Source organism: Diadema antillarum, unplaced genomic scaffold (assembly GCF_040938485.1).
Source record: "Diadema antillarum isolate AM-2024a unplaced genomic scaffold, OU_Dant_1.0 seq00000035_RagTag, whole genome shotgun sequence".
NCBI classification, from domain to species: Eukaryota; Metazoa; Echinodermata; class Echinoidea; order Diadematoida; family Diadematidae; genus Diadema; species Diadema antillarum.
The window spans coordinates 1,719,614-1,743,716 of record NW_027271149.1 but is presented as its reverse complement, the minus strand read 5'-3'; the positions used below and the strand labels follow the sequence as shown (position 1 = coordinate 1,743,716).

The window sequence follows — 24,103 nt, the reverse complement described above, 5'->3', positions numbered from 1 at the left end:
CCTATGCTGGGCAATTTGCCTCACAAAATATATGTTATGATGATGTTAATGAAGGTGAATTACTGTGTTTGTTAGATGACGGGTGTAGTGATGTGACTAGTTTAGGGGTGAATTATACATGTAGTCTCCATTCCCAATCTCAGGTTTCTTCAGGGATGTGTGTAAGATTCATTGAGTAAAACACATGTGGAGTATAAGACGCTGATCAAATGGTATTCTCTGCAGAAAGCGATCATGTGGTCATCTTTGCAATTGTTCGGGGTACCTTATAAAAACTGGTTTACTTGGTAAATGTGTGCTTATCAAAGAATTTGATTAGCACAATACTCAACACTAAACAGCACTTTCATCTTGATTTTATCTTCATCGAAATAGGGTTATCATGATGCAGTTCAAACATTTCAAATCAGTTTGGTATTATCAATGCTAGTGTAATGAGGGAGAAAAACATTTTGTGACATTCTGCTCCTCACCTTCCCCATCTTGGGTTTGCCAACGAGTGCTCGGAACTCTGCATCCCGCTGGGAGAAGGCCTCCAGATGGGCCGCGATGTGGGCGAGCTGGCGCTTCCAGTAACCCTTGCCGGGACTGATGTCGGTTAGCTTGGGGCGCTCCTGGGGCGCTGGGGTGGAGGCCATGGTGGTGGCCTGCTCCCTCACCGCCCGCACCTGCTCCACATCCTGCGGGGAGCGCCTCAGCTGCTCGTGGGTGGGGTAGAAGAGACCCACAGTCTGCGTGCCAATGGATTGGTTCAGCACAGCAGGGAGGGGTACACTGAGTGGGCGCCACGCCTCCTGGTTGTTGTAACCCGTCATTGCCTGAAAAATCAAACAAGCAACAAATTTAGCCTGTAGCAGCATTGTTAAGCACTCCATTATACATGAAGACACTGAACTTGTAAGTTTTGAGTTTCATTTTGCATATACATGTATGTCTATACTACCCATATACTGGTGTAAAAGGAGTTTTGATGCAAATTCACTTTGATCATCATAGATAAATAAGCAATATCAACATTACAGACTGTACAGTACATGCTTTTGCTCATTCAACTACAAAAAACAACAACACCATAATATGCCGACATACGATTGCGATATAATCTGTAAGTGCTGAAGGATAGAATGTTGCATAAATTAAGTGCTGTTTCGAGCGTATGAATATTGGCATTATCATTGTTGTAGGCATCCTCATAATCATCACCAGCATTCCTATTATCAACAATACTGATATGACTTACAGCAGCATCATCATCACCCCTACCACCACCACTATCTTTTACATCTTCATCTTTGCAATCATTATTTTCCTAATTATTCTGTATGCACCATATGGCAGAATGACCTGCTCCTTACATCAATAATAACCGGTGGCTGAACCATAGCAGACCCCTGGCCAATAGACTGTCTCACTTGGGGCTGACTCTGACGTGGGCTGGTCTGATGCATGTGGTAACTGTTACAAAGAAAAATAGACAAAAAAGTGGGGGAAAAATATAACACATACTCCGCATAAATGTGCGCATTTTTGTAAAGAATGTTGCAAACATTGAGATTCCATATGTTTAGATAATGCAAATCCGATAAAGTATTTCCGACACGTCTGAGAATTCCACATAAAACGTATCATGACATATATCATGAACTCTTTCATTCCTTGGGCATTGACAGCAGCCATTCCAAGTCAAAAAAGTGGTGGGTCTCTTTCTTCTGATATCAACAATCCTTTCAAATCATTCAAGAAATGTAAGTCAAGGATAGTCCACTGTAAATGGTCGCAATATTTAAGTCTGAATGAAAAAAAAATGAAATGTGATTTGGACTCTTAATGGGTGTGCGTTATCAGTTACTCTTGCAGACAGCAATGTGGAGTACACTTACTGGAAAAAGTAATCCGGGTTTTTGTTGAGTGTCGTCATCGGTTGAGGCTGTGGGGATGTGGCACCCCAGGCGTTGTAAGGGACCGGTCCAGATGCCATTCCCTGCATTGGCTATAATGATGAGAAAATTATTTCAATTAAAAAAAAAAAAAATTAAACAAAAATATGTTGGCTATTCTAGTCATATTTTCATAACATGCATTTTGTATATTACAGAAAGAATATAGGACATCTGTAACACACAGATATGACAGATAATGTTTTTAACTTTGAATATATAGTTACAGGCATGTGCAGAGAAACAGTTATGCAATTTTGGACTGTGAGGAGTACTGCTCCATAGCAATTTCATATCATGTCATGCCTTTACCGACCTGGTACAAGGTGCTTCCTTGAATATATTGCCAATAGAAAGAGGTTCACTCATTTTAAAATGGTCGCCATGAGTAAACATGAGCTTCAAGATTTCATGACGTCTGAGAAGGCTTTTGCTTGAAGTTTTACAGGTTAGGGAATGTCATTTCAATGAACTTTGCTTTCTCTCGAGACCGACAATTGAATGCTCAAACAACTGCATCTACACATATGGTTCTTGCACAGTAACAGTCTTTTCATACAAGGTCTCAACAAGAGAGGCCTTTTCAAAGTTCTAGTACAGAAAACAAAAATGTGGTTTACATGCAAGAACATTTCATATATTGTCAATTTGTGACACATACCAGGTACAACAGACACTTGATCACATCACTTGGCATTGGTAAAACTGTTTATAAAATATAAGATATCACAACTTTATTTGAAAGTTGAAGTGTATTGTCATCGTACAACATACCACCTTCAGTGAAACTTTGAAAGAAACTGCAGAGGGTTGCAAAAGTGAAATGCTACTCTAGAGAGACTTGTACTAACCATAGAAGATCTGGCCAGGGTCACTGCACCATTGGTGTGTATCGTCTCCAAGGGACCACTGCTATTGAAAGAACTCTGTTAATGAAAACAAAACACAGGTACAACATCACCAACTAACTTTGCAAAAATACACAGCAACTTTAACCACACACGGATGAGGTGGTTTCAAATGGCAAAGACCAAAATTTCTCCTGCATTGATTACATGCATCATTTGGCACCTTGATCAGAGAAAAGCTGTAATTTCCTTAGTCTTAAACTATTACCACAAAGGGAAATTGCATTTTGTATTCCACTGAGCATACAATTATTTGGTTTTTGAAAGAGAACCCTTCAAGTGTATTGATTTCAGTTTGTCACACATTTACAAAGTAATATTTACTAGGTTGGTAATGTATAACTCAGAGGTTATTACGTAGTATACTAATTCCAAACACACTTTATGCCCCACAAAGTCGATCTATAATTTCTGGTGACTTGAAACTGTGACTTAAAGCTGTGTGCCTTCTAATAATCTTACTCTCAATGATGGATGGAGTAAAAAGAAAAAAAAGATCTCCAGATACATACCCACCCCCTTACCCTTGAATATCAGGGGTTTGATATTGAGCTTGCACCCTAAAACCACTACAGTGTCAAAGACATCAAATCTCAAGAAGAAGCATAAATAACCAACTTGTCAAGTTGTTCTCTGAACAACATGTACTCATGTTATTCTCCCTCTTTGTGACAGGGTGCCTATTTGTAGCAGGGGCCATGTCATTCATTGATGAAAGGGCCCAGTCATGTGCAAGAGTACTCTCACTTCCCACTTACGAGAAACTCCCGCTTTTGTTCTAAAGTGAGGCTAAATACACTTGATGCTCTTTATCCAGGGCTGCACGCTAACCCATATTCTCTATTGGTCTGACCTGCCCCTAACGGACCAGTAGATAGCCAGTTTTTCATTTTTTTACTGGTCTGAACCTAAAATTTATTGGTCCCTTTTTTTTTTTACTTCGACTGGCCCTGACAATGCTATTTTTTCCCCTTTTTTTCTTTTTACCGGTCATGTTGGACTTGTAAATTTGGTAATTCCTAGAAAGTTACTAGCCCAACATTGATTTTTACTGGTCTAGGACCGTCAGACTGGTGCCAGTGTTAAGCGTTACTTTAGCTGTTTTATCAATGCTGAACTGCCCCTGCCACAAATAAGCACCCTGTACCGTTGCAAACAGGGATAATTACTCTAGAGGACGTACATGTATTTTTCCCTGCTTCTATTACAATCTACTCACATGGAGAGACCTCTGTGTTCGCCTGGAGTCCATGATGAAACTCTGGTCGTCATCCTCATTGTTGTCCTCTGGTTCAGGCGGGACCCAATCGACGATGAAAGTCTTACTGTTCACATGACTCTCTCGACTGCCATCACTGCCAATAAGAGTTAATAATAATTAACTATAATTAACAGTCCTATTATAACGCATAACACATAGTGCATATGTCCGTATGCACTCAAAAAAAAGAGAAAGATTATACAAAGACATGTGATTCCAATTACAATGAGTTACTTGTTTAACTTTTGGTCACCACACTTCTTACCAGTTGATTAATGATTTGACCTTAGTTTTGAATATGTGCACTGCTCTAACCATATCACAAGACTTTCTAATTGTTAATGAACATTTTAACATCATGCCTATCTGCTCCTTTCATACTTAACCATACAAGCATGTGATGCAAGAAAACCCCTATGATCAGTGCAGCTGGGTCTGCATTATACTTCACTAATATCAGGAAGGAACTTTTTCTCAAGAAAGAATCAAATACTAGATGAGAAGGGGACATCACATGCCATGCTTACTCTTCTCTTCATTCTGTGCATCATTCAGTAATTCTTCATCATATTTCACTTAAATAGTATTGAGGCTGGGATTGAGATACAAAGAGATAATACTTGTTTCAAAGAGGTCCGCTGAAGACAACTGTGAACAAGTACCATGCATCAGCAGATATTTTGTATTCCACACAAGAAAGAAGTACATGTACGCAACACTGCGGTGGAAAGACCTTGATTTATGTGTTATGATGTGTGAACTAATTCAATTACAGTCACTTCTCTGCTTGTAGCAAATTTTGTGTCCCAACTGACAGTCTTACAGTACCTGGACACAGCAATAGCCTTGATGGTCCGTTTTCCAGGATTTAGGAGAAATGGTCCTTTGTAGCGGATGGTGTTCTTGTCCTTCCTAGCAAATGGGTCAGGTTTGCTTCCATTTGTGCTGAAGTAGATGGCTGCTCTATGAGTAGCTGCAAAAATACAAGAACATACCCATTTTGAAATTTAAAAGTAAAGAAATTTACACTATATGGATAATACTGCAAGAAAGGAAAAAAAAGAATAAACATACATAATGTACAATGACTGATGATAACATAAACAAGCTGAGGTTAGTTTGTAATTATCATGTACACCAATAGTAATCATGTAATGGACAGACATATGTTTGAATAACTTATAAATTGTTTATTTTCTATAACTCAACTTAATAAAAAATGTATACATGTAGGTTGGCAATATTTCCATCATCTAATTGATACAACCACAAGCTCTTGACAATATGTTGTTAATAAACCTACCAGTCGTAAATGGGATCTTGCACCACACTGGAATACATACTACAGAAATGTGCTAATAAAATAAGTTTCTTTACCAGACTTGATTTCAACGAGTGTGTTGGTGTCAATCTGATTGCTGGACTGGCCAGACAAAGGCAGCCTCAGAGGGGTAATGGTTGGCACACATACAGCTCCAGCCGACGGCATCTTGGAACCAAGGCAATGTAGTTAGTCCTGCATAGGTGACATTGAGAGATTGTGCTCTGAAACACATGCACAACATATGAATGACATAACTTGCACCATACACTGCATACATGTAACTGCCCGAGATGCTGTATTTTTGAAAATATTTTAGCGAGTGTTAAATCTCTTACTGAATAAGCAAAAATAAATTTGTAAATTTACATACATTGATGTAACAACAAAAACATGCCAGTATTAGAGATTATACAGAGATTATTGTATTTACCAAGTAGCTTGACGGCCAGTAGACCAAGTGCATTACATATGGCCAAATTATTCAATTCAACTAATGCTTGCCATTTGAAAAAAAATAGCCAAATTTGTCAGAATTATTATGTTTCAGTTCTCTTCAATACCAAAGAAGAAAGACAGTATTTTTGTAGAAAGTATAGTAGATGCGAATGTTTGTACACGTAGTGGTAGAGTAGTTAAACGTCCTTTACGCCTTGTTTTGTAAACATATTTATTCATATCTGTTATTTTCACATAACTGTACATGTACATTATCACTTATATTTTTGTATTCATATATTGTAAATATGTTTGTACTCTCATACCCCGAGAGGGGGTCGAAAGAGTCAATAAAATCTTACAAAATCTTACAAAATTACATAGTTGATGCTGTAAATGTAGCAGAAGCGTTCATCATTTATTTCCTTGTCATTTCACATGATTACTAGTCAACTTGTAAACTCTAAATTTATGTAAGAATATTTATGTGTTTACTGATGTAATTAGGCTACATAGCCTTCAATTAAAAGTATCAGTGTACCTACCACATTTACACAAACTGTATGGTATTCAACTAGTCTACTAGACCCTGAAGGAAATGCAGTGAAAGTAATTATATGTTCATTATCATAAAAACATAGACTAGGGTCTAGTCTAGATATATTGTTAGAGATGTAGAATCTACATAACACTTCAAACAGTCTGACTGATCGTAAAATGTTGATGTATTAATCATTAACAGTGTCTCAAGTTGATCAAGGCTAGACTATCCTAGAATTCTTTTGAGTTTTGTAATACTTAGATAATCTACTCTAATTTCTCCTTTACTACACCTAGCTTATACTTGGTCCTCAATCCTCCCATAATGGCCAGGTATTTTAAAACCCGCAACATGAAGTCATGCAAGTGCAACATTTTTGCACAGTCAAGTGACGTTTCGTAATTATCATTATTGTGTGTGTGTGTGTGTGAAAATAGACTCCAGGATGATTTAGCTAGACCCTAATTGCGACCAGCAGCCCCATACGCATAGTACGCGTATACTATGGGGCTGGTCGCAGTAAGCTAGACCCCTACAATTACAACTACGGAGAACTAGATCTTGGTCTAAGTCTAGTCTAGTCTAGTTTACAACTTCCAGTGTTTAGACTAGACTGGGTCCACATGTGCGTCACTGTATGCTACCTAGAAAGGCTGTTCTGTACATGTGTGTCTAGCAGTTAGAACTTAGAAGTCTAGATAGTGTATCGACTATTGGTCCCTCTCAGTCATATAGACAACTGATGTGAACGCCATCCCGATTCTCACCAACAATTCATGCATGATCTGCTTTCTAAAGTCAAAAAGAAAGTGGAAGGGAATTGAGCGCAGTCATTTTAGTATCTCATAACTTTATAACGTTCCTTCATCCACATGACTGAAAACCAAGATAGCAGTAAATAAGAGGAGAGAGAGGGGGAGTGAAAATAGGAATTCATCTTCATTTCGAAACAATAAGCCTAACGTTACTGTATTTGCAGCTTGTTCTTGAGTTGTTGTACTTCTCACGAGTAAATGTCTACCAACAAAATAAGCAGTTGATGGGACTACGCACCATGAAACATTCGGGCCGACAATGAAAAAGAAAAAAGATGTATCCTATATTATATTGGATTAATATGCATTTTTGATTATATGAGTTTGTAAAGTTATTATATAAGATTACAAACCTCGCTTATGGTCACCATTAGTTCCTTCGAGAGGTGAAAAATTGGTATACACTCTGCTCTTTCACGTGCGAATTCCCGTAAAAGCAGACCGATTAGTTTGGCATTTGTGACCTCGGGGTCAATCCTGGCTCGTTCCTTTTCATTCACATCTGCATGCGCGTAAAAGCCTATTGTTGCGATTAAATTGAACAAAAACTGTGAACGAGGTTACACCCAGGGAAACAAACACCAACGTATCCTAGCAACACCTGTAGCCCGTGGACGTGGGAGTTGCCATGTGCTACGGCAGGTGTCTCGACAAATGTAGACAATTTGCTCTTGAATCAAATGAGTTAACTGGGTTGATGATTTTTCTATATCGTTAAGAGGGGATAAAGTTAGGGACGTGTCGATGATAAAGAATAGATTTAAATGCATATTAGTGTCTATTTTCAGGCAAAGTTATGGAAAATATTAGTTTATTTATATTAGTATTGCCTATAATATCATCATTAAAAGGCTGTTGAACTCGTCAAACATCTACTAATGATAATGATATGGTCTCCTGCATTTTCATTATCCCTAGATTGGATTAATTGTCTCTTGAATAGCAGGTACGCAAACTCTTGTTTGGGGTTTTTTTAGTATTGTTTTGTTTTCTCAATTAGTAAATGGCACGAGCTCGTATTCATTAATTTTGTGTAATTCAGAAAACAGTATAATTTAAGTCAATCATTCACCTGTTTCCATCTATCTTCACTGTTCAAATACTTTGTATTACTGAATAATTTTGTTCAATTGGTTTTTTTTTACATTTTTGTATGAAAAAGAAATGCAGAAATGAAATGAAATAGAATCAAAAGACTCGAGATGAACATCGCTCTAAAAAGAGCTTAAAAATAGAATCACAATATTAGAGGCTTACATACAAAAGACACAAAAAAATATTTGATAATCGTTTATACGAGCTGTCTTAATATAAACTCAAAGATTTGACTTACCTACTTGCTTTGCCTCATTTGGCCGTTGTCAAAATCTCATGTCATTTCTCCATTTTCAATAATTGCTAAGCCCCTAATTTCAACGTTAATCAGCAGGACTATCATCAAGTACATCTGTGTTATATATCGTAGGCCCTATAAAAGATATAATTATATTTATGAGTATATATCTACCTTCAAAATGCGTCATACACGTCTACTCATATAGTCAAGAGTTAACTCAATTTGCTTCTTCAGTTATATATTGCTTCTATGCAAGTTATAACTTCTGTACAAAGATGTATCGGCAATAAGCACCATTTGCAGATGAAACAAAACCTCAGCTCTAGTGCTTCAAAATAGTTCTAAGATGGGAGTTAATCACGGGATAGAAACAGCCAATGTAAAAATGTTAATCAGTGTAATCAATGTTAAGTATTGTTAAATGTACAAATTGTGAACAGTAGTTATAATAATAATAATGATAATAATAATAATAATAATATGAAATATTTATTTAGCGCTTAATACAATATGTTTCGAAGCGCTTTACAATCATCAAAACAAACAAACAAACATATAAATCAGCTTAGAATACAAATAAAATAATAAAATTGTTTCTCGAATAAACCGTCTACAGTTATGGTCTATTGAAAAAAACAGTGATATCTCCCGTATATAATTAATATAGGCTTTACTGCGAAATTTTTACATGGAAGGATGCATGTTTTGTAATACAACTGATCTGCACATATTATGCATCAATTGTGATAACTCGAACATTTTTTGAATCACTGCTCCCAATGGTAAACACTACCTTCAAAGGCAGATTTTTATATGGAATGATTTAATGATCAGGGAAAATAAAGTTCGCAATTTTTTTGCTCTTCTGGAGAGCTTTATGCAGCATTTCATTCTGAAAATGAATCAGATCCATAGCAAATTGTACTGTCATGTGTAGCAGATTTTTACTTTTACTGTCATTCCCCGCTACTGTTTCTGTTTTACTTGTCGTTTGTTTTGTGTTTCTTTAATTTTCTTTGTTTTCATTTGTAATTAAGACTTTAAATGACCACGCCGATAATTGCAATCACTTTGCTTGTTCTCTGCACTGTCATAAAATTGACTTTTCTCTCGTTCTCTTTCGTTTCTCCTGCCTATGTGCTTCAAAGCGCCGCAGTCTTTGGCCTAGGGAGAAGGCCTACTACAGTTAGTTGTTATAGATACATTCTGTATGTGTGTATTGTATGTGTTGTTGATGTAGGTTGTTTTGTTTGTTTTGTTTTGTTTTGTTTTGTTTTGTTTTGTTTTGTTTTGTTTTGTTTTGTTTTGTTTTGTTTTGTTTTGTTTTGTTTTGTTTTGTTTTGTTTTGTTTTGTTTTGTTTTGTTTTGTTTTGTTTTGTTTTGTTTTTGCTTATGTTTTTGTTTTGGGGAGTCTAGTTTCATCACTGCGTCGCTACATGGCATCTCCATGTGTTTTCTCCATACCTTTCATCAATTTCATTCAGAGATCTTTGTATACAGCCCCGTGCAGAAGATGTTCCCCCAATGTTCAACAAACCCCAGGGGTAGGGGATCAATACGCCACCTATTGTGGGCACTTTGCAGCTACAAGAACGGGTCAATAGGAAGAGCTGTTACCCCTTGCTGGTGGTACTCTTCACTCTATCCCTCGAGCTTGTGTATGCACAGTCAGTAGTCAAGGGTGAGGAATTTGCACGGTTTTTGTGCACATCGTTGAATTTACACTGGAATGCACTGCCCCCGTTCTTTCGGCGGAGTATCGCACCGTTTATATACGTCGTGATAATAATTTGCGTATAGCTCTCTGCTCATCTCACGTTCAACTGGTGAAACAAAGACGTCATACCCGAGGTTGAATGCATCCTTGCTTTCGAATGAATAATGAATCAATCGTCGGCCTCGATGAAAATTAGGTGATAATTGGGAAGGACTATCATGCGTGTCCCTCAACCAAGAGTTTGACGTAAGTTTTTATGTGAAACTATGATCTTCATCCTCTACGACATATCTATCATAATGTATCACGTTAAGTGGCGGTGTGCCCTTTGAAGGCGATTCCGTGTAACCTGCACTGTATAAAGTAGGCCTACAATGTAATACCAGGGATGTGAGACGAACACGAGTGCATGTACTATATACGTTCTGTAAATTGACACTCGTTGGTACTTTCGTAATATTAGACGGTGTAAAATACCTCTCCCGTAAAAACACATTTGTTCATGCATCTTTCAACTGTATACGGATTTCTTTGAAAACAGCAAATCTGTGTATCATCATACAGGTTTTGCATGACCTTTCAGCAACCGAACGCTGCACTTACAAGTTACAGGTGTATCTGTAAACCGTGTTTAAAGGGCCTTGGACATATGCGGGAAATGAACTATCAATCAGTGTAATTATGATTCCCCATCACAGGATCAATTATCCAAACCGTTTTGAGGTAGATAAAATTGAACACAGATGCATGACATTACCTCGTTCCGCATCTCCATAGGTATCCTTATATAAAAGTATGATATCCCAAATGATATTGCACGGTGATTATAGACTCTGGAAGCATATTGACTGTGTATCCATATTTTGCGCATTTACCGTTTTTGTCGTCATGAATTAGGTAATGGCAAATCCTTAATTTACACAGACTTATGCATGAAGAGCACTGAAACGGCAAATTCGTAATTTCTTCAGATATTTCCAGGGCTTTGATTTTTTTTCCCTTTGGTTCGTTTGTTTGGTTGGTTGGCGGGGGAGGGGTGTGTTTCTTTTTGTTTTTGTTTTTGTTTTTGTTTTGTTTTGTTTTTGTTGTTTTTTGTTTTTGTTTTTGCTTGTGTGTGTGTGTGTGTGTGTGCGTGTGTGTGTGTGTGTGTGTGTGTGTGTGTGTGTGTGTGTGTGTGTGTGTGTTTTAGGGGATCTGGGCCTGGGGGATTAGGGTGGTTCCATATACCAACAATCTATACACATGATCTTAGCCAAAAGGCCGAGAAGCGATCTTGAATTTAACATGTCATACAGTCCTTGCCTTTGAACAGATTTTTCATCTCGTTGTCTACATTTATTCTCGCAAAACATTGACGAATGCGAATACATACATCGAAATATATAAAAGGAAAAAAAAGAGAAAACAGCTGAAAGTCTTCCTATGTCATTATTATTTGCGCTGAGTTGCATCGAGCATTTATTGTAGAGGGTATTTTGTGTGGTATTACAAAATACAATTGAGAGCAATGCCAACCACTTTACTCACTACTTTGCTCCAGGTGGGTACAAAGTTTGATGTATACGTGTACTACTAGATGTGACAGAAGCGCCATGAAATGTAGCTCTGTGATAAATAGTGCGTGACTCATAGCACCACGTCATACTAGCAGTTAACACTGAGGTTCCGGTAGAATGACAGGACAGTTTGAAGTGACATAAACCTCTATGCAGATAAACGCAGAAAATATGCATTAATCAGTATAGCCTATATGTGGATGCTTTCACACCACGTGTCAGCGTGGAAGGGATCACAACTTCTTTTTTTTTTTTGAAACTTTTTATTGATCAGATAATTGACATGTCCATCAAATCAACACTATCAATTTATACAGTTTAGGATCAACATGCAACTGCAACACTTTATTAGTCAACAAAGCGTAACAATTTTACTACTCAATCTTGAGAAATCCATCTTCCTCAAGAATATGCACGCCGTGAGGGGTTGATGTCGATAATAGGAAGGTCTCCTTTCATTGCTGCCTCAAGAAAATGGGGTGGTGTTTTTATCATCATCTTTTTTTTCTCTTTTTTGTTGAGGGACGCTGTATTTATGACATAAAAGCCAACCTTCTAAACTGAATTATAAGCACTGTGTGCACTGTTCAGCCAGGAAGCGATGAAAGGATCGCTCCCTATAACATTCAAAACCGCTCGAGACTTACTACATGTAGTATAACATGGATGGAGAATGTCGTGCTGTAACCCAGCATGGATGTTGTCTCTATATAGACTTTTGACATATCCACACAGTGTATGTATGCTGATGATGAGGGCGTTTGACGTTCTCTTGGACTGTTGGACTTAAATGGCTATGATAATGGCGGAGGTGAACTCATGAAGTGGAGAAAGCAATGTCATGTTATTGATCCATGATCGCTCTTAATGTCGTCCCTCCCAAAAGATGTGTTGTCTTGCAAAATCGAAACATGAATCGATGCTATCGACTGATTCGCCAGCGAACTGTGGTATTCAATGTGAAGTTGGAGACTGGACATTGGCGAGGTTGCCAAGCGATATGAAGTCGCCGACGCGAGTCGGCTGTAACAAAACGTTGAGAAACAAAGTTTGATCAGACGAATCACATGAGATTCTATCAAAATGTCCACCGTGTCTTTCCTAAACGACTTAAAGTTTGTTTGATGTTGTGATCACGGTAATTGTAGTGGGTGATAGAATATTGATGGAGTTCATCAGTCAATGAATGTCTATATTTTTCGTTGCAATAATTTGCAATTTGATATCACTATAATTCAAAACACCAGTATAGTGCAGTCATCAAAGACGCTGCTCAATCAGTCAATGAGAGTGTATAGTGGGAACTTCTTGGTTGGAATCACGTTATCTACTGTATCTGGCAAAATGTACATTCAAATCTAAAATTGGAGTACGAGACTATTATTTTGTAAATTCTTTGTTGCTTATCAAAGTATGAGAAGAGAACTTGTTTGAAACATACCTGTCATAAATAGGTAGGTACAACGATAGACAGACAGACAGACAAATAGACAGATAGATAGATAGATAGATAGATAGATAGATAGATATACCGTGCTCTACCGTGGTTGCAATAATTAATGGGTTTTTTGGGGGGTTTTTTTGGTCGTATAATTCTGGAAGTGCAACCTCAATTTCATTATGAATGAAGAAGTATATGATCTTTATCATTATCAAATTTGTCAGTATAAAGATGGTAACTACAGATTTGAAGCGCTGATCTCCACCCCAGAGTAGAAATCCGTGATTTGAAGGGGGCTTGAAACAAAGATATTGTTGGAGCTATAATATAAGGTTAAAGGGTATGTGCAGTTCTGGTCGAGGTGAGGATTTAGCTTTTAACATTTTGCAAGATATTCTAAAACCACTCAATGAAATGTCAAAGAGCATGCAATTCTAAGGGGTATCAAAAGTTTTTAATGAAAATCGGTTTTGAAATGGCTGAGATATCCAAAAACAAGGTGAAACAAAGAGATCCTAATAAAAGGCGTGGCCTATAGTCTTTTATTATAATCATCACTTTTTTGGATATCTCAGCCATTTGAAAACCAATTTTCATCAAATAAACGTTTAATCCTTCTTAAAATTACATACTCTTTCATATCTCAAAAGAGGTTTCTCATTATCTCACCTTTAGGAATGTATAAAACATGAATCCCCATCTCGACCAATACTGTACAGCCCCTTTAATTGTTCGTGTGGCACTTCTTTATTCAACACCGAGAAAACTTATCTTATCATGTTGTTGGCATGAAATATTTTATGCTAACCACATGATAAGATAAGTTTCCTCGGTGTTAAACAAAGAAGTGCCACTCGAACAATTATTTTTACGATTATAACAACACAGAACCTACAATGAACTTCCGTGCAGTCATCAGTCATGGCAGCTATAATAGATTCGAACTTGAAACATAATCTGGAACATTGACGGTTTTCCTCTTTGTTTCTTTCTCTCATTTCTAGGAGATTACCTGTAGCTATGCACCACGAACGGCCAACTCATTTTTGACGTGAGAGGCGCGGCACTCTATCGTCATGCCGCAGATACGATACTTCCACCAGGGCCGATACTATCGACCGGCCCGACCGATGCCTCTACTGCCGCCCCTGTCTCTTGTGCCCGCTGTCGACCCGTCGAAGCACGCTCAACTCCGGCTTGGTTGCCATGACGACGAGACCGTAGCGAGAAAGTGGAAGACCAAGAGGGACAAGGAATTTCGATGGATGGTCCGATATATCGGAGAAAATCTGACGATCGATAACGTGGCCGATATTCGATTCCTTTGCAGAGGTAGGAGACTGTGAGAAATGGTATTATGATCTAATGATAAAATTCCTGTTTTATTCAAGAGGTTACGGGTATACTTGTTTCCATCTCTTACTTCTTGTTCGAATTAGTCTGCTATGGGCTTGCCAAACCTATCTTTGCGCTTTCAAGTGGATTTCAGCTACGTATTCACAATTTATTCACGTTTCATTAAAATACAAGCAAAGGAGATTTCTTCAATCACTCGAATGTGTGTCATGTTATCAACTCCTTGCATGTGGTAATATTTTTATATTTTGTATTTGCCTTACTTAAATACAGCTGATGCACGCAAAACAACTCCAGTTTTAGATGAAAAATATAAGGAGAAGAAGCTGTAATTGATATCTCGTCGATATGCAAGAAAAGCATAACACATGCTACAGGTGTCTTTATATTGATTGTGCTGACAAAGGAATTTGGCCACTCCCTTTTCAAAACTATAACAATGCGAAGAGTTATAGCGCACACCGTGTAAGTTTACCTTTTATACGTAAATCATCTCAGAAGCAGAAAGTCACATATGCGGAAGGTAAATAAAAAGTGCATTTCCTATTTCCCTTTCTCATGCGTTTACTCTTTTTGCTCCGGAAAATGTTTGTACCCCTGTGCAGATCATGTCCACCCGCCGGATCTCCTCCGACAGAGTCTGAAGGGACCCCGTCTGATGGGCATCCTGGAAGGACAACGACTAGTGGCCGAAAACAGCCTCTTTTTTCTCCAGACGCTGCTCTTTTATATCGCACGGCCCGACCTCTACGAACTCGTGCTCGAATTCCGAAACAAGCGGCAAGACGACCACCGGAAAATGGGTGTCGAGATCCTCTACGAAAGTGAGTACTACAGTACATCGCGTGTGAAATCACTGTAGAATGTAAGCTCCTTTGAAAGCGACGTCAACAGTAATTTAAATCGCACACTGATTAATCAAATTAGAAGACAGATATTTGACTACCATTGTCACCGGGGTGACATTTTAGCTTTTACCATATTGATTGATTCTGACAGTGATATTTAGGTCATTGTGAATTAAACCGTAGGACTCCATTCAACAACAAAGTATCTTTAGACATATGCAGAGAAGTCATTCTCGACACTATTAGTTTCTTACTCACCTTTGCTTACAGGATGAAGTAGTAAGTACAATCATGAATATACTTTCCCGCATTTCATGAAATAAGAAGGGATTTGAGATTCAACAAAATTTTCAGGTCAGAGTGAGAGGAAACAAAAAGGGGGGAATAAAGAAAGTAATAAGATATTTCTGGATGAAACGCCTCACTACTAGTTTGTTTTGATTGTATCTTTCTTTCTTTTTGAACGACCTACTTCGTGGAATAAGTCAAAATCAACGTGATGTAACGCCCACTCTGTTTCTTCTTTCCCTGACAGCAAAACCACCCAACGAGCGAGGTTTAGCGCTGAGTCAGGATCTCCGGGCATTTCGCAAGAAACTAAAACCTCGATCACGATTCAACACCGTCGACATTCAGGCGATGATGAAGCGATTGGCGGAGCTCAAATCGCGGATGCAGTCCCAGCTACCCAAACCACTCGACCCGGCATACGCAACCGCCTATCTGTCCGCCGCGACGTCGAGCAATACCGGCGACAGCGATTGGGAGGATGTCGATTCGGATGACGATGACGAAAGCCGCTTCGGCGAGAGTTTGACCAACCGGCTGGGTGTAAAATCGCTTAAGAGCATCCCTGAGAGCCGGAGGCGAGCCCGTGAGAAAAGTGCAATAAAGAGGAGAGCAGGCAGTACTCGGGCAGCGGGGAGAAGAGGAGATGGTGGACGTCTCCCGGACATCAGGAAGAAAGCTCTTCATGTCAAAGTGAAGACGGGACGACCAGACGAAAGTGACTATGAAACCGATGGGAACGACGACGATGGGGAGGTAAATCTTGAAGCAAGTCTGAATAAATCGCGAGCCAGCATCAGCAGTGGAGGGAGTGCCGTCAGCGGGGTTAGCGGACCGTCCAAACCGACAAAGACTCACACGCACAGGTCAACAGAATTTGGAGACTTACACGTCAAAGGTCAGCAAACTTACAGCGACGACGACGTCATCGCGTGCGTCCGCGATTTCAATAAAATCAAAAGTGAACAAAGCAGCCAGAAAAGTGCGAAAAGCAATGAGGACGATGTAGCCGTGGACACGGCGAGCGAAGATGCTCCCAAAGAAAAAGAGATCCCTCGAAAGATTAAACTCTTGCGTCAGAGATTTAGGAAGACATCTCCCGAAAAGGGGATCAGAAGGAACGTCCCGAGAAAGAAAAAGATGAAGTCTTCAACGACTCTGCCGAAACTTCAGCACGTGAAGGATCCCAGCAGCCTAGAGCGGCTGAAGACCACTAGGAACGTTCCCTTGCACGACCCCCAGCAACTGAACTTTCTTCCAGATATCTACGACAAATACGCGCGAAGGTCTGTATCGACCACGACGTCATCGAAGACATCCACCAGTAGAAAGAGTTTAAAGAGATAACGCAACATATCTCACACTCTCCGACCTGCGATTCGACGTCGAGATGGACACGACGTGACATGTAGCACTCACACCGCGATTCGGGTACCGCTAATACAGATCGATTTCGTGCACTGATGAGAAATTGCAATAATGATTATTGTCACTGTCTTCATCCACGTCATGCAGACAGTGACATTCATCGGGTATCTTGTCATGTTTCATTCATTCATTCATTCATTTATTCATTTTTTTTTCCATTTCCAACAAAAGCATATCGATATTTTACAGAAAGTTCGACGGCATTTCTTTTCATTTCAAAGTACTTTGTGCTAATGTTCTGTATGACATCAGTACAATGATGTATCATAATGATATTTATATTTCCAGAAGAAGTGTGCTTTTTGGCATGTAAATGCAGATATTTTACAGTAAACCGTTGCGAAGAAATAATGCTGTAGAACTTTGCAGATAATGTTGTCGTAAATGCAAAATTACAGTAGAGTGAAAAGGCCCGAGTGTATTTCATCCTATAGATACCAAAATCTAGATGGTTTAGATTGTAAATTTCTTCAGAGAATTCCTTGCGTATGTGAACTTGTATCAAAAAAGGTGTAAAGCTTTTATTGAGCTGTAAATCAACTTGTGATAAAATGAAACCATCATGGAGAATACACGTGATATTCTATCTCCATTGGCTCCGTGCAATAGCAAGACTCGGCTCAAACTTTGTCTATTTTCTGTGGATTTGGGGGTAATCCACATAATATGGACTGCTGCATAATCTATTTGATATATTTGTATATCGAATAAAATCAAATGAAATTTTACTTGGTCGATCCTGCCAGTCAATTCACACAAATTGTTTTCTACACTGCCACGTTAGACTTTTGCATTGCAATTTTATCCGACAAGCGTATAATTCACAACAAGTAAAGGCCTATTACATATACAAGATAAGACAGAATGTGTATTGATATTGTTGCTTTTATGTAATAATAGAGAGTGCATCTGCTTTATATTTGGAATAAGAGTCAATGGAATTTTACTTGGTCGTCCGCCGTCGCACTATAAGTCAATTCACTATTGTTATAACCAGTGTGAACAAATTGTATCTACCTCCTTTTCAATGTACTTGTACTGTACATGTACGTATTTTTATGTAACGCGAACGCATCCAACAAACAAGATACAGCTGTGTAAGTGATATCTCCTGGGGATCTCCTCTTGCGCTATAGATGTGAAGAGCTGAGGTACCTTCACAATCCTGTATGTTCCTCTGCGAGCCAAAAGCAGATTGTTTAGTTGTACGTACAATGTATATGGGGCAGCTTTAGACCTATCCCAAGATGGGGGTGAAGACAATGGTAGTACAGTATTATGCCCTCAATTTCATCCAATCAGAATAGAGGATTTACCAAATGTGGTATAGTAGTGTATAGTGAATAGAGTGCTATCCCCAATTTCTCTTTAGTTCGGCCTTTTGTCCAATGTGATAGGTTTTTAAAATCAGAGTCGCTTCAATCGCTCTAATCCGGATAGTCAACTAAATACAAGGGAACTCACTAGCAACAGCCCGCAGACCCCAGTCGTGTACACGTACCAAACCAGCACACTAAGGAGGTGGAAAGAGAACATTGCGATATGAATTTTCGCTAGTAAAGGCTCATATCCTGAAAATAACCAGGGATGTGAGAAGAGAGAACCAACAGAAATTGTACGATAAGGTCTCACACTAGGCTTTACATAATTATAGTACACGTAATTTACTTGTACACCCTACTTGTCAAATTGTGTTACCACCAGTACCTGGCACTCTTCAAACAAAGCTTTAATGTGATATCAATTCGTAGGGAAATCAACACCAAATAAAATATGCACATGTTTATTGCTATTACTGTTTTATAATACCTCTTGACAGTGTGGGATAGAACACTGCACTTGTTATGTTTATCCAACTTTGAAAGAACATGTATATTAGCAATAGGCCTATCGACTTAAAGTGTGCAGCAGTGAAGGTGCATGTACAATATAAGCATGGATAATACATGGAGAGACAGAAGATCAGAAACAGAGAGGCAGAGACAGAGACAGACAGACAGACAGACCAGCAGACAGGAAAGGAAGGAGGAGAGTGATCTGTTACCTATAGAGAATGTTGTAGATATTTTCTTATCGTCATTTGTTGCATACAATGTCTAAACATGGGTGTCCACAGTGTATGCACATCTACGTATTCATCAAGCAATAAAATCTTATGATTTTCACCTTTACACACATGGACAGTGTTGATTCTTTTATGCGTATCATATTCGTGTCTATGTCTCGGCGCCACTGTTTTAGCATTATGCAAGTATGCGGGTCTGAAGTAACCATAACTGTAGCTCCTGGTACCGATAGCCAATTGGAGGTGGTAAATTATGGAGCGCAATGTATACAAATACATGATAGAAAAGCATGCAGGCCTATTGAGTTACATGCATTATAGGCCTATAAGTCAAAGCTAGCCAGTCAACGAAGTGCGGCAGGCTTTTGGAGAGATTGTGCGTGTACATGGATCACTTGGGGAGTTTTAGATGTCATGCATAATCATTATGGCAGTCACCTTTACACACATGGACAGTGTGTTTGTTTGTTTTTTCAGTCGCGAAAACTTATTTTGCAGTGTCAATCTATAGACCTGTTTCACTGTCAGAGTTTCAAACGTACATTTGCACGGGTCATGTACATTGTACATGAACACTGTACACATTGTACATGAACACAAAGCTTTAATGTGATATCAATTCGTAGGGAAATCAACACCAAATAAAATATGCACATGTTTATTGCTATTACTGTTTTATAATACCTCTTGACAGTGTGGGATAGAACACTGCACTTGTTATGTTTATCCAACTTTGAAAGAACATGTATATTAGCAATAGGCCTATCGACTTAAAGTGTGCAGCAGTGAAGGTGCATGTACAATATAAGCATGGATAATACATGGAGAGACAGAAGATCAGAAACAGAGAGGCAGAGACAGAGACAGACAGACAGACAGACCAGCAGACAGGAAAGGAAGGAGGAGAGTGATCTGTTACCTATAGAGAATGTTGTAGATATTTTCTTATCGTCATTTGTTGCATATAATGTCTAAACATGGGTGTCCACAGTGTATGCACATCTACGTATTCATCAAGCAATAAAATCTTATGATTTTCACCTTTACACACATGGACAGTGTTGATTCTTTTATGCGTATCATATTCGTGTCTATGTCTCGGCGCCACTGTTTTAGCATTATGCAAGTATGCGGGTCTGAAGTAACCATAACTGTAGCTCCTGGTACCGATAGCCAATTGGAGGTGGTAAATTATGGAGCGCAATGTATACAAATACATGATAGAAAAGCATGCAGGCCTATTGAGTTACATGCATTATAGGCCTATAAGTCAAAGCTAGCCAGTCAACGAAGTGCGGCAGGCTTTTGGAGAGATTGTGCGTGTACATGGATCACTTGGGGAGTTTTAGATGTCATGCATAATCATTATGGCAGTCACCTTTACACACATGGACAGTGTGTTTGTTTGTTTTTTCAGTCGCGAAAACTTATTTTGCAGTGTCAATCTATAGACCTGTTTCACTGTCAGAGTTTCAAACGTACATTTGCACGGGTCATGTACATTGTACATGAACACTGTATTTTTATTACGTAACTGTACATGTACGTAAACAGAAAGGTATCGACGGGGATACTCGGTACTTGATATTCGTTGGTAAAATGGCATCTTTCTATTCGTTAGTTAGCCTTCAGCCGTCAGGTGTGTGGTTTTCTTTTCGTTCTTTTTCAACCTTTTTAACATTTTGCAATTAGATCTTATAGAGTCATAAGTTGATGCTCCTACAATGACTTAAATAAATGGCCGCATAAAGGTCTACATAGTAAGTTCAATCGTTTACTTTCATCACAGGGGAGTAGGCCACGGAAGGAGGGCGATTCACATGGAGAAATCTGCCATACTACATACGCAAATACAATTATGTACAGGCACTGTACATTACTTGTACATGTACAGTCAAACCTGTCTTAGCGGCCACCTCTCTATAGCGGCCACCTGTCTATAGCGGCCACTGAAAAATCCCCCCGAGAGAAAAGCAATGTTAAAGACCCTGTGTATAGCGGCCACCTGTCTAACGCGGCCAGCGGCCCCAAATTTTGTTTCCCGCGGTAGATTTTAACCTGTCTATAGCGGCCAAAAACCCGATGGGGCCGTAGCCGAGCCGATAATTCAGCGTGTTTTTCTGCTTGTTAGCCGTGCCAATCATTCCTGCGCCATCGTTGCATTCATCACTTATTCAGTCACAATAAGGCACTAGTGTTAAGCTTTCTTCATGACTGTGCACATGCTACATGTACTGTGCAACAATTTCATAAACACCGGCATTGTTCTATGCATGATACACACATGTGCATACGTACACACATACATGTACATGTACATGTAAGTATATATAGATGTATACAACGATAATACATGTTACCTGTCTATAGCGGCCACCTGTCTATAACGGCCACTTTTCCCGTATCCCTTGGGTGGCCGCTATAGACAGGTTTGACTGTATATATTTTCTTTTCGTAAAAAGCAAGGAGGTATAAGGCGAGCTGCTCGAAGAAGTCGTTTTTTCTCATGCTATCTGTTTTATCTTATTTGAATACGAGAATAAAAACAACCTCCTCGGTCAGAGCATGAATTAAGCTACAAAAGAGATGATGTGCGTATAGATGTACACTTGTTTTCAAATGCGTATGGTAGTACTACAATGTACTAGTAGTACTAGTAAGGTTTGTATCGCCATGGTAGGCTTATATTTTTCTAAAGATGTGGATCCACCAGCGTACCAAAGGGCGGTTTTTATGGATGTACAGGTACATGTATACTGTAGACTGCTGTATCATGCATGTACATACAGTCAGGTGCTTCCCTGATACAGGAGTTCATGCACCCATTTCGACGAGGTAGTTTTCATTCGGTGTACCAGTTTATTAATGTATCATGTATGTTCACAGTGAAGCCCATATTATGTTCATGCTTTAATACTTAATTTTAAAAAAAAAAAATGAGAAGGGAATGACATGCTTGCCGGCTACTGATCCTGAATGACTATCGTAACCACTGGGTAAACTGTTCTGATCGTACTTGCCTTATTAGTGTCCAGTTAGTTATGCAAAATTGATTTTTGTACCTAACACACAACACTAAAATTAAGTCTCTATATTTAATAAGGTTTGCTATGAATTTGAGTTTATCTTCACGAATTCTCTCTTGAAGTTTTGGTGGCTCTAAAAAGAGCCGTTGGGTTTTCCAAGAAACCGGCTACAAGTATGTAGTCGATTTACTTGGAGGTGGTGTACTTGGTGACGGCCTTGGTGCCCTCAGACACGGCGTGCTTGGCCAGCTCTCCGGGGAGGAGAAGACGGACAGCAGTCTGGACCTCACGGCTAGTGATGGTCGACTTCTTGTTGTAGTGGGCAAGGCGGGAAGCCTCGGCAGCGATGCGCTCGAAGACATCGTTGACGAAGCTGTTCATGATGGACATGGCACGGCTGGAGATTCCAGTGTCGGGGTGGACCTGCTTCAGCACCTTGTAGATGTAGATGCCGTAGCTTTCCTTTCGCCTCCTGCGCCTCTTCTTGTCCCCGCTTGGCCTGGGGGCCTTGGCCTTCTTCGATCCCTTCTTTCCGGCAGCTTGTGCTTTGGCAGGCATGTTTGGAGTTGTGATCAGAGTTGATCTGTACCTCGGCACGGCGAACAGACAGAATTTATATCGCGAGCATGCGATCCAAATTTGCCCGCGAATCCAGCGAACAAGCACCTGCTATGCAAATTGCCATTGCTGCTCGACGTCGTCCAATCAGTAAACCCTAAATTTTAGCGCGCGCTCCGCCTACATGCAAATCACTACGCTTGACTCCAGGCAACCAATAGAGCTCGATTCGTTGCTACGTGATTGACTGGTTGTTCTGCGACGCTTGAACTGCGTCATACAAAGGAGGATCGCCTGGTATATTTCCTATTTTCTACTCACCTCCCCAGAAATACATAATTACATGTACTGTACATTATACATATACAGGTACATTAGCCTAGAGGAATGTCACGAATAATGATTATAAACAATGTATTCCTCTCTTTCATTTAACATTTATTGCAAATATGATTACATAATGTTACAATACATATTTTGAAGGCTATCAGTGAATACATTTTAACAAAGAATATTGCAATTCTTATCAATTTTGCACACATAATAGATTTTGTTTGAAATGCATTCATCTTACAAGCGCATTTTGTTTTCAACTTCTTCATAAAATCATGACACATTCATACCTTTCTATACAGAATACTACTGCGACAGACAGTATCAATTCACACAACTATATTACACGTATACTCAGTTCATGCAAAGTTTCAGAGCTGCCAACTCTCACTCATTGAGAGTGAGACTCACTCATTTTGGTCCTTTCTCACTCTAAAACTTTATTTCATTTGCATGCATTTCTATTGATCTCAATCATTTTGACTCATAGTATTGGCCTATGGGAGTCTCACTCTCAACTAGTTTCCAATGTTGGCATCCCTGAAGTTTCCAACGTTACGAAATGTGCAATTTAAATCAGGTAATCGTTATCATCTTGGAAAATACAGCATTGTATTATATCCTATCAACGTTAATTGCAAAAATATATACATAAATGTATTTAAAGGCAAATTTCGTGTAATATACTCGTTGAGTTTGCATGCAGTGTCGGTGAACGAGAGGATAAATGGATATCAGTGATTATTACAAACAGTGGTCAACGAAGGGAAAACAGCAGCTGCTATCTTGACGCGTGTGTAACAGTAAACAAATACTGCGTAATAAATCAGAGGGGATGGAAGCCAAATTGATAAAAATGATATAGTGGAATAGATTGTTGGCAAAGGGGTATAGAGAGTGTGGCTATATAATTCAAGAGAGACAATTTCG

At 39.1% G+C, this 24,103-nt stretch overlaps 3 protein-coding genes across 3 annotated transcripts in view; 1 reads left to right on the top strand and 2 right to left on the bottom strand.

Annotated features, from left to right (window-relative positions):
* Window positions 1-7,675, bottom strand: part of LOC139725343 (uncharacterized) — a 29,398-nt gene extending 21,723 nt beyond the window's left edge. Inside the window, exons 1-8 of the mRNA XM_071636431.1 lie at window positions 7,575-7,675; window positions 5,484-5,622; window positions 4,935-5,079; window positions 4,065-4,200; window positions 2,789-2,863; window positions 1,881-1,990; window positions 1,356-1,455; window positions 474-818 (exon numbers count right to left, since the gene is read on the bottom strand). Of these exons, the coding sequence (XP_071492532.1) occupies window positions 474-818; window positions 1,356-1,455; window positions 1,881-1,990; window positions 2,789-2,863; window positions 4,065-4,200; window positions 4,935-5,079; window positions 5,484-5,595 (1,023 nt within the window). The 5' untranslated portion in view covers window positions 5,596-5,622; window positions 7,575-7,675. The remainder of the gene's footprint in view (window positions 1-473; window positions 819-1,355; window positions 1,456-1,880; window positions 1,991-2,788; window positions 2,864-4,064; window positions 4,201-4,934; window positions 5,080-5,483; window positions 5,623-7,574) is intronic.
* Window positions 7,676-14,344: 6,669 nt separating this feature from the next.
* LOC139725374 (uncharacterized) lies at window positions 14,345-17,110 on the top strand. Its single transcript, XM_071636458.1, has 3 exons — window positions 14,345-14,603; window positions 15,233-15,451; window positions 16,011-17,110. The coding sequence occupies exons 1-3, from the start codon at window positions 14,348-14,350 to the stop codon at window positions 17,108-17,110; spliced, it is 1,575 nt and encodes a 524-aa protein (XP_071492559.1). The 5' UTR covers window positions 14,345-14,347.
* A 5,303-nt stretch (window positions 17,111-22,413) lies between these two features.
* Window positions 22,414-22,861, bottom strand: LOC139725342 (late histone H2B.L3). The gene has a single exon (XM_071636430.1). The coding sequence runs from the start codon at window positions 22,838-22,840 to the stop codon at window positions 22,469-22,471; it is 372 nt and encodes a 123-aa protein (XP_071492531.1). The 5' UTR covers window positions 22,841-22,861; the 3' UTR covers window positions 22,414-22,468.
* Between the last annotated feature and the right edge of the window lie 1,242 nt (window positions 22,862-24,103).